The sequence below is a fragment of the Amblyomma mixtum genome, chromosome 1 (assembly GCF_055824585.1).
Source record: "Amblyomma mixtum isolate Tamu chromosome 1, ASM5582458v1, whole genome shotgun sequence".
Lineage (NCBI taxonomy): Eukaryota > Metazoa > Arthropoda > Arachnida > Ixodida > Ixodidae > Amblyomma > Amblyomma mixtum.
The window spans coordinates 182,781,340-182,792,210 of record NC_143012.1 but is presented as its reverse complement, the minus strand read 5'-3'; the positions used below and the strand labels follow the sequence as shown (position 1 = coordinate 182,792,210).

At 47.5% G+C, this 10,871-nt stretch overlaps 1 protein-coding gene across 1 annotated transcript; it reads left to right on the top strand.

Moving 5' to 3' along the window:
- The first annotated feature begins 6,960 nt into the window (after nt 1–6,960).
- On the top strand, nt 6,961–10,150 carry LOC149370173 (uncharacterized). Its single transcript, XM_089560385.1, has 4 exons — nt 6,961–7,388; nt 8,359–8,488; nt 8,580–8,714; nt 8,987–10,150. The coding sequence occupies exons 1-4, from the start codon at nt 6,961–6,963 to the stop codon at nt 10,010–10,012; spliced, it is 1,719 nt and encodes a 572-aa protein (XP_089416511.1). The 3' UTR covers nt 10,013–10,150.
- The last annotated feature ends 721 nt before the right edge of the window (nt 10,151–10,871 follow it).

Here is a 10,871-nt window from a genome sequence, read left to right as displayed (position 1 = left end):
CGGCAGCACCGGCGGAGACTGAAGCCGCCACGACCGACTGATGCCGAACACGACCCCAAAGAGAACATTCAGCGCTTTCGCGCGGACATGTGCGAAAGGTAAGAGCCTCCGCACCTGGCGCACCTGAAGTTTGCTTCCACTGCACCAGCGCCACTTCTCCCCTGCCGGTCATTTTGGCGTTTCTGTCCGGGCACGTCGCCAGCGGAGCGCATTGAGCCAGCAGCCTGTCGACTGGTACGCGCGTGCTGCTCGTGTCGCTGGCACTCTGTCTTTCATTGTGAGCAGGTGCCGTCCTGCGTGCGGGCGCACAAAATTGGTGTTGCCGCTCGCTGTGAGTCATGACTGGAATTTCGCGACGTTCTAAGAGTGGAGAAACTTGTTGTGTCAGGGTCTGTCACAATAGTTCTCTGAACATCAACGGGCAAGGACTGCCTGTGGAATTCGACAGACTTCCTGGACATGTACTACATTCTTGGGGAAAAAATTTAATATTGGAAAATTGTAACGAACAGTAATGGAAATATTGAAGGTAATGGTCCACCCTTTCTATATGTAGCAAAATCTTAAAAATTTTTCATCGATCGTATCGAGCAGTTGACGATAGGAAAAACGTTAATACGAAAAAAAATGCAAGCCTATCGATGGGAGATTGCTGCAGTGAAATCTTCCAGTATATGAAAAAAAAAATGCTTTCATATACTCTTTCCTATTCAAAAATGTTTTTGTCCGGAATTGTTGCGTATGAAATGGATGAGAAGGAGAAACGGCAGGCCTCGATAACTGCTGTGGGCAGGGTGAAGTAAGCTTTATTCTGTTGCTAAACACGTTTGGTATGTTGCACGCGTAATATTAATTCTGGGCAGTTTTTGCTGTAATTCACTAAGCATGCAGTGCTCAGTAAAGCTCGCGCTAACGAAACTCATTTTTTTATATTTTTTATTTCTGAGACTGACAACAATAGCTAGCGGCGTTATACCGACGCGTGTCAGACAAGGTCAGTGATCGCCTCAATGTTCCGACATGTGACGCCTGGCTCAATTTGCGAAGTTGCAGTACCTATCTGTGTCTTGCAGTTTTTATCAGTGCTGTTGTATCAACCCCTTCCAAGGGGAGGGGGGGGCGCTCTGATGGTACACAATAAACTTCTCTTTGTGTGCGTTACATGTAAAAAAAATTCTAATAATAGAAATAATCAAAATGTTTGCTTGCACCTGAATGAGCGTTTGCATATGAGCGATGTCTCTGCAAATAAATTGTTTTGGAAATGCGCGTGTGCTGTAATCGGCATTAAAATAAATATACCAACCGCTTATCTCCGTAGTAGCGATTGACCAAACTAGGCGCATTTCGTGCGTGTTTTCGTTTTTCTCTTCAGCCTCGCGTGCCGCCTTAAGCCCACTTTATTTTAAGTTAAAATAAAAATTATTTCCATTATTATTCAGCGAGATACGTAACAAAATCCTTATTATTTGGCCAACAAACCTGCATGCACCGAACTGCTCAGTCACCCAAAGAAATTAAGTATCTTGCGAAGATGGCCTCACCAAAAAAAAATGGTATTTACCTCTAATTCCACGCCTGAAATGATCTCGTCATTTACTTGCGATACACATTTCGCAGTTACGGTACCGGCTTTTTCGTCAACCATCTGCTTCTCGGAGTGGGCCTGATCCACTAGCAGTCCTTTTTTTTCAAGCTTGCGCGGCGAAAAAAAATTTCACTGTCTTCTATTTCTTTTAACCTACATCTCAGAGCGTACTGCCGCGACAGAGAGAAATGCGAACAGCGCGGTGCCTAGGCGCTCCGCTGTTGAAATTTATTTTCGTCACGCTTATAGGCTCCCAAAGCATCGCCGGGTGGCGCTGCTGCGCCTGACGTGCACCGCCATCTATGGGAGAAAAGTAAAAACTGGGGCGCTGCTCGCTGCTCGCGCTGCTTTCACCGCGCTTCTTTGCACGCGCGCTTTCTTGCACGTGCACGCGCCCGCGCTGTCGCGATGTATCGCCTGCATGAGCCGTAATAAGATCGTTCAGACTGACGCGCAGTTCCGCAATGCAAACTTAATTAAAGGGGGGAAACTGATTAGTCGCGTCTGTGTGGAGCAGACGATGGACGACGAGGAGGCCCATTTGACTAAAATGCGTTTCTCGAGTGAGTAATAACGTCGTACTGTATGGCATGTAACTAGAGGTAAGTCCACTGTATAATTATATGCTCGAAATATGCGAAGTACTATCAGCTCTGCGAAATAAAGCGAGACACTTATTGATCGTAGTTGTCAGTTGTTGCATGCGATGCGCAGGGCGATCCACTTACGTGCGAGTCGAAAGGACATGCGACCAGGCAACAATTCGTCAACATTCTACTCCACTTTGGGGGATTCCCTTAAACATTTGACCACCATTGTTCACACTTGTAATTGCGACCTGCGGGTCGCCTTCTCGCTTGAAACGAAAACTCTCCGGAATAACATTGCTTGCCCGCTTTCAGAATTTCGTCTGCTTTGACCGCGTCTCCTGCACTCGCGCTCGGTGCGATTCGCAATGCACTACGGCGACCAGGAGGATGTCGTGACGGTATTGATGTGCACCGCAGTCGTACAAGCGTCATGATGACAGCGGCAGCGGCGCGCTTCTCAGGGCCGGCCTGTTTGCCTGCCGCCGCCGTCAGAAAAATACGCTAATATTGTTTGTTCGCGTTCATACCAAGCCCTGGAGTAGAGCAACGTCAAAAATTAATTATTTTTGACGATCGTTGGCCAATACCGAGCTGCTGGTAGAAGTGATAACTACGATACAAGCATATTTATTTTCCAAAGCCGCTTTGCTGGTGCCCAGTGCTGCTCGCCTGTTGTCACCTGGCTCCGCTGTTAAAGGCATCACGGAAATCGATCACGTTTTGTTTTATTATGTGACGAGGAACATAGTAAAACGGTGACGCGAGTAGCACCTTTATTACAGCGCTGGCTAGTTCCGAAGTGCCCTCAGCTGCAGAATCGATGCGAAATGGTTAGGCTTAGCGACGACTACGGCAGCGAGGGAGCAGCGCAGCTCGTCGCCCGGCGTGGCCGCGGGCGACGTCGTTGCCGAAAGCTCGACTGTCGCGGGCGGCGTCATTGCCAAAAGCTCGACTGTCTCGCCGATTAGTTCAGCGGCTTGCGACTCGCAGTCGCAAGGCTGGAAAATCGAGCATCGAGCGACTTGCCTGCGCGTCGTCTGCCACTTTTTTCGTGCATGGTAGGGACAAACTCACTGGCTCTCCGAAGAGCGCGGCCGCATACTCGCGTGTTCGCGGTAAGAGTGGATCACCGTGTACATACGCTTTGGTTTTTACATTACGGCCTTCGTACTACCTCCTTTTAGCTTCGCCCAGACCGCGTCTGTCAGCGCGAAGAATGCGCGTCGCGCGACTCTCCCGTCGCACGTGCACACAAAGCTAGCAGGGCGTCTGCTACGGCGCCGCCCCGAGTTTCCGCTGCTCGCCGCTGCGGCGCTGGCGTCGCGCTCCCAAACTTGAGCTTGGGTTCCCTATAGGGAACCCAAGCTCAAGTTTGGGAGCGCGAGTCTGGGAGTTTGGGAGCGCGAGTTTGGGAGTCGCGCGAGGCGCAATCTTCGCGCTGACAGACGCGGTCTCAGCGAAGCAAAAAGGAGGTAGTACGAAGGCCGTAATGTAAAAACCAAAGCGTATGTACACGGTGATCCACTCTTACCGCGAACACGCGAGTATGCGGCCGCGCTCTTCGGAGAGCCAGTGAGTCTGTCCCTACCATGCACGAAAAAAGTGACAGACGACGCGCAGGCAAGTCGCTCGCTGCTCGATTTTCCAGCCTTGCGACTGGGAGTCGCAAGCCGCTGAACTAATCGGCGAGACAGTGGAGCTTTTGGCAATGACGCCGTCCGCGGACAGTAGAGCTTTCGGCAACGACGTCGCCCGCGGCCACGCCGAGCGACGAGCTGCGCTGCTCCCTCGCTGCCGTAGTCGTCGCTAAGCCTAATCATTTCGCACCGATGCTGTAGCTGAGGGCACTTCGGGACTGGCCAGCGCTGTAATAAAGGTGCTACTCGCGTCACCGTTTTACTATGTTCACCGTCACATAATAAAACAAAGACGTGACCGATCTCCGTGATGCTTTTAACTGCGGAGCCAGGTGACAACAGGCGAGCAGCACTGGGCATCAGCAAAGCGGCTTTGGAAAAGAAATATGCTTGTATCGCAGTTATCGCTTCTACCAGCAGCTCGGTATTGGCCAACGATCCTCAAAAATGATTCATTTTTGACGTTGCTCTACTCCAGGGTTTGGTATGAACGCGAACAAACAATATTAGCGTATTTTTCTGACGGCGGCGGCAGGCAAACAGGTCGGCAGGCCGGCCCTAAAAAGCGCGCCGCTGTCGCTGTCATCATGACGCTTATACGACTGCGGTGCACATCAATACCGTCACGACATCCTCCTGGTCACCGTAGTGCATTGAGAATCGCACCGAGCGCGAGTGCAGGAGACGCGGTCAAAGCAGACGAAATTCTCGAAAGCGCGCAAGCAATGTTATTCCGGAGAGTTTTCGTTTCAAGCAAGAAGGCGACCCGCAGGTCGCACTTGCAAGTGTGAACAATGGTGGTCAAATGTTTAGGGGGTTCCCCCAAGGTGGAGTAGAATGTTGACGAACTGTTGCCTGGTCGCATGTCCTTTCGACTCGCACGTAAGTGGATCGCCCTGCGCATCGCATGCAACAACTGACAACTACGATCAACAAGTGTCTCGCTTTATTTCTCACAGCTGATAGTACTTCGCATATTTCGAGCATATAATTATACCGTGGACTTACCTCTAGTTACATGTCATACAGTACGACGTTAATACTCACTCGAGAAACGCATTTTACAGTCAAATGGGCCTCCTCATCGTCGACCGTCTGCTCCACACAGTAGACGCGACTAATCAGTTTCCCCCCTTTAATTAAGTTTGCATTGCAGTACTGCGCGTCAGTCTGAACGATCTTATTGTGGCTCATGCAGGCGACACATCGCGACAGCGCGGGCGCGCGCACGTGCAAGGAAGCGCGCGTGCAAAGAAGCGTGGTGAAAGCAGCGCGAGCAGCGAGCAGCGCCCCAGTTTCTACTTTTCTCCCATAGATGGCGCTGCACATCAGGCGCAGCAGCGCCACCCGGCGATGCTTTGGGAGCCTATACTTGGCTCGCAACACAAATACGCTAGAGACATCCGTGATACAATAATGTACCACTCTAGCGTCTTTTTGTTACTACCGAGATAAAAACGCATTAAAGATAACTTCCGACTACGCAGCGCGTGGGCGCCGTGCTGTTCGCATTTCTTTCCAGCGCCCCTGTACATTTTGCTAATCCTCTGAAGCTCGTCAGCGTTCAAGCACGAGGGGAAAAAGCCAAAAAAGCTCGCGACTGCACAAAGAGATTTGCAGGCTGGCCAACACGTGCAAGGTACGTGCAGAACTGGCTTTTCTTTTTTTCAGGAGAAAGCGCGCTGCTCGCGCAGCTACTCAATGGAAGGGGTCAAAAATGCGGAGTCGGCCGGAGTGGTCGCATTTCACTGGCGTCCGCAGCGCCCCCCTGCGAAGCTGTGGTCCCCTGACTACTACCCTTTCCTTTCTCCCTCTCTTTTCACGTTTTTATTTCCCTCCTACCTATCAGCTCGCTCCTCCTGCAGGCGGGCTAGACTGGTAGCGCCAGGTACAAAAGGCACAAATTGGAAACGTCTTGCTTCTTGACGCCTGTTTCATCTCTATCGTGTAGCGACTGAAAAGGTGCATGTTTGCACATATGGTTATTGCGATCGATGGTGTTAGCGTCAACCAAGCTTGATTTGCTTCTGGTCAACCGTAAACAGAGAGAAGGCATGGCAAAAAACCGTAACCAGCCTCCGCCGAGAAAAAAGGACCGAAAACTCGTCGAGGAAGGGCCAAACTTGCCGCGGCAGCACATTGTAGGTAAGCTTTTCTTTTGTATTGGGCTCATTTCCGATTACTATTGCCCTCTAGCTCCTATTGCATGTTCTGCTTTATATTTAGCGGTTAGCGGTGACATCGCATTGCGCAGTCCTCATTCGCTCATCCCCATTGCCGCCTTTTTTTTTACATGTGCAAGAAAGTTTGTTAAACAACGTGCGATGTATTCGTTGTCAGGAGGTTGTCCTCGTCCGCCGGTGTCAACACTCATACGAGTGTAAAGAGTTCCGCCCACACAGACCAGATGTAATCAAATTTATAGTTCTCGAAACTCTAGCGATCCGTGCACACGAACGTTCAAATCACACTAGAGGTCTAACACCTTCAGTATGTGCCGTATTGGTTCCGTACTCGCTTGTACCGCGGATTCAATTCTTGTTATTCGTTTGTTTCCAGTTCTCTGTTACTTGCAGCAATTTTTTTTTAATTGTGCTTTTTGGGGAACGTTCTAGCCGCTTGTGTCTCGACGTCCTTTTTCCCCTTGTGTTCAACTGAATTTTTCAGATAGTTTCTCTGGAGGTTATAGTTTTGTGTTTGTAGAAAGCTAGGCAAAGCCTTGCCAAAGGCAGCTTATAACGTTTCAAGCTGCTACCCTTTGGCTTTGTAATTATACCTCCGACATCCTATTGTTGAGGTTCGAGGTGCTTAAAGTTCAGGCTGCAGTTCCTCAATCTGTAGATTCATCGATAGAAACAAATCTCAATCTTAAACTCGCCAGGGTGCTTTCTGCTGGCATGCGATGGTTGAAAAGCAGGCGCCGGCAGTATATGCAGAAATCTGTAAGTCGGCTGCTATACACGGTTTCAATGTTTGCAAACAAACCGCGCTTGACGCTGAATTGTTGCCCTCCAGAAACTTCCGGCAAGAGAGCTTCTGTACTTCCGGCTGTGCGTTTTCAAGGCGTGTGCGACGTGCGACCAGTGTGTTGGTGTTTCCGTGTGCTGCTTTGGGCTGATTCTGAGTCTTAAATGCAATTATCGACATGTCGAGCGACTACTTCAAGGCACTCAGCAGCGAAGCAAAGGATCGGTATCACCAGAAGCTTGTATTTAGAGGCGCAGAGCTGCCCGACCCACTGGACGATGATGTGGTGCGTTTCTCGTTTTCATCCGGCTCCAAAAACCTTCCGCCAGTCACTGCCGCGGACATTTTTGTTTATCTTGTGGAAGGTGTGTGCTTTTACACAAGAGAGCAGTTTAAGAACTACAAGATCACTGAAGGTTACAATGCATTTGTCAGTGGAAAAGTGAAGTGCCTTGCGTCATTCAAGTCCGGCAAGCGTGGGGAAGGCGCCGTCGTCGTAGTGGCAGCTTTAGAAGCGAGCCAAGCTTTGTCCAAAACATATCGCCCATGGTGCGTTGTTAACGACGACGGAACCGTAATGAGCGCTCACTGTACCTGCATGGCTGGGTAAGTAAACGATAATCGCAAAGACAACCTTAACTGCTTGCATCTGTTAACCTTTGCAGAGCGCTCGTGCCATCCGCTGCGAAGCTAAATAATCGAACTGTTCTGTGGTGTAACCTCCTGTATTTTCTTCCTATCGCTGTCACCTTTATTTCCTTCCGTCCTCTTGCTGTCCCTTTGTTTTCCTTCAGCCATAGTTCGCGTGTCTCAAGTGCAGATAGCAATTGCCGCGGCTGCCGGCGGCCTTTCGTATGTGTTGTGAAAATTAAATAACCACTACAGAGAGAGAAGGGATGTGGATGCTTTCAAGGCAATGCACATAACAAGCAAGGGAGTTGAGGGACTCGGAAAGATGCCGGAAAGAAAAGAACAGCCCGATGCCACGGATGGATTTTTTGATTATTTGTCGTTTTTTTGTGAGGAAACAACTGTCCTGAAATGTTTAGAAGCTGGTAATGAGCTGTTTGTAAAATGGTTCTTTTTGTATTTGTTTATAGTTAATTGCCAGCTATTAAACATGTGACATTAATTAGCTTCCTACATTAATAAAAAAATCCCCTTTGCCATCCATGACATCAGATTTGTTTCTTTGGTATTCGCTTTCAGGGACAATACTTAGAACTCAAACAAACGGTATGGGCATAACAGCGATGAAAAACCCAGTATTGTAGCCATTAGCAGAGCTGGTGCTTTAATATTTGCCCATTTTTAATGCAGCACAGCTTTCTAGACAAACATTGCAATGACTACTTGAACTATGGACTAGAATGGTCGTGCTGTTACATCACACCGCTTGAAACTTTATTAATGTGTTTACAGTGTAAATGTCAGCAGTGAGTGTCGGTGTACACAAACATATTTCAGTGATCGAGGGATTTTGGCACTCATCCTTTGCTTTGATTTGCTAATGTCTTCCTTACAGTGCTTTTTGGTAGTACTCAAGTTGTTGTGACTGCACTCTTGAATATTTCAGACTAGGAGAATGCTGCACTCATGTTGCTGCACTGCTGTTCAGTGTAGAAGCAAATGTAAAATATGGTCTACACAATCCATCGCCTACTGATGTTGCATGCAAGTGGGTCGAAGTATCAAGAAAGAGCACAGTAAGCCCGAATATTTTAATTTTTTTCTTTTGCCATCCTGTCATGCCATGTAAGTCATCATTGTAAACCGAGTTGTCAAAACTGGATGCAGGCAACGCCAGTCAGCGACATGGTATTCTTCAAGCCGAAGACAGGTCAGCCAGTACCCCAACCTGTCCCTAGACCCCAAAGTAGCGTATCAACATGGACTGGTCAACATGTGCACAGCTTCTTGCAGCATGTCAAGGTAAAAAAAAAGAAGTCTTACTCAAGCACATACAGGCAGCTTGCACACATTTACCTATGAGTTGTACCTTGACAAAGGTACAAGCAAATAGGGCTTGTGTGTTCAGTTTGCCACTCATTGTAATACAAGGAGAATGCATTTATACACGCCTGCTGTTAATTTTTTTCTGGTAGCTATTATAAATATGCTAAATGATGTTTGTACCTGTGTTAGCTTGTTTACATTGTGTGCGATGAATATGTTTAACATTTATTTTGCTTCCATGTCAACAGGCATTTGCACCAAACACTCTGCTGCTAACATCAGTAACGGACAGCGAGGACACTGATTCTTCACCTGAAGCAGCTGTCCAAGGAGAGCAGTGCAACGAGTCCCACTCGACTGAACAAGTGCCACATTATCCGCTTCATTCTGTCTATAAAGGCATGGATGTACAAGCAGCTGCAAAAGTGCAGCTAACAGATGAATGTTGCAATGAGATTGAAAAAGCAACACGTGAGCAGTCAAAATCATTGATGTGGGTGTCGGAAAGAAAGGGACGTATAACGGCATCATTGATGCATCGCGCAGTATCATGCAAGAGTGGTGCAGATGGACTCGTAGCCGAGATTATGGGTTACATAAAGGCACCACATACTTTTAACCTTCGCTGGGGCTCTAAAATGGAGCCAAAAGCTAAAGAGGCATTCTTTGCTCACGAGTCAGGAGCACATCAGGACTTCCAGATCCACGAGTGTGGTTTGTGTGTCATTGGGAAGCAGCCATATCTAGCTGCTTCTCCTGATGGTATTGTGTCTTGTACATGCTGCGGAAAAGCTGTACTGGAGGTGAAGTGTCCTGCCTCTGTGAAAGGACAACCACTCCAGTCTGCTTTAAAGCAGTTGCCATACTTAAATGAAAGTATGCAGCTAAAGAAGGAGCATGCCTACTACAGTCAAGTGCAGTCCCAAATGGCAGCAACGCAGCTCTCTCGAGCGTACTTTGTAGTGTTTACAGGTTGTGCTCTAACTGTTGAAGTTATTTCTTTTGATGAGAGCTTCTGGTCTGTTATGAAATCAAAAGCAGAAAGCTTTTTTTTCAAACACATTTTCCCTGAGCTGCAAAACATGAGCATTCTGAAACAAATGCAACACGCCAAGACTACATGTATGTGCCGAGGTGCCAAATCTGGCCGCGTCGTGGACTGCTCACAATGCAACGACACTTTTCACCTGAAATGTGCAAAACTGAAACGCACTCCCGCGTCCTGGGTTTGCATGAAATGCCAAACCAACAACAGTCAATCTGCTAGCAACTAAGTTGAAGTGCCTATCTAGTCACAGACAGACAATCCGACACAATGGAAAGCAATACATTTTATTGTTAATGAGTGACATAACTAATATTACATGTTTGGAAACTAATAATTAGCTATAAACAAACTTTGCTACATACAAAACTGCTCCTTTGCTTGATTGCATCTGTTTTTTGTTGTAATGCTTAAGACATGGATCACTGTGTACTATCCTTCTACAGAACCTAATTCATTTTCTTTCGTCCTGCTTTTGTTTGAACCACACAAAGAACGTCTGCGATGACATTGGTCAGCATAGGTCATGTGAAGCAAGGAGGAACTGCGTCACAGTAGCTATTTTTTAATAGTTGTCATTGTGGCCCTTGAGAAGGCTTGCTTTAGTGTTGTAATGAAATTAAAAGAAGCATCAGTACCAACACTGACTTTTGATGTTAGTCATTATGGCTGCTCAAACTGAATGAAATTATGGTTTGGTTTGGTTTATGGGGTTTAACGTCCCAAAGCGATTCAGGCTATGAGAGACGCTGTAGTGAAGGGCTCCAGAAATTTCGACCACCTGGGGTTTTTTAACGTGCACTGACATCGCACAGTACATGGGCCTCTGGAATTTCTCCTCCAAAGAAATTCAACCCGTGTATTTCGGGTCAGCAGCTGAGCACCATAACCACTGAGCCACCGCAGCGGTCTGAATTAAATTATGAAGGATTTATCTGTTGCAGACAAATCATCTGATGACCCACGTGTAGCAACTTCTTGTGCACCTTTAAAAAAATTATAATAGGCAACCAAAAATCACGTGTTTGCAGACATCGAAAAAAAATGCAGTACAGATCTAACCAAAGGCATATGCTAATAAAATTTGT

What these genes read in the sequence shown, in the direction of transcription:
- LOC149370173 (XM_089560385.1), top strand. Translation starts at nt 6,961, where the DNA reads ATGTCGAGCGACTACTTCAAGGCACTCAGCAGCGAAGCAAAGGATCGG. An exon ending in CACTGTACCTGCATGGCTGG is followed by an intron (nt 7,389 to 8,358) that starts GTAAGTAAACGA and finishes TGAATATTTCAG; the next exon opens with ACTAGGAGAATGCTGCACTC. An exon ending in GCTTCTTGCAGCATGTCAAG is followed by an intron (nt 8,715 to 8,986) that starts GTAAAAAAAAAG and finishes CCATGTCAACAG; the next exon opens with GCATTTGCACCAAACACTCT.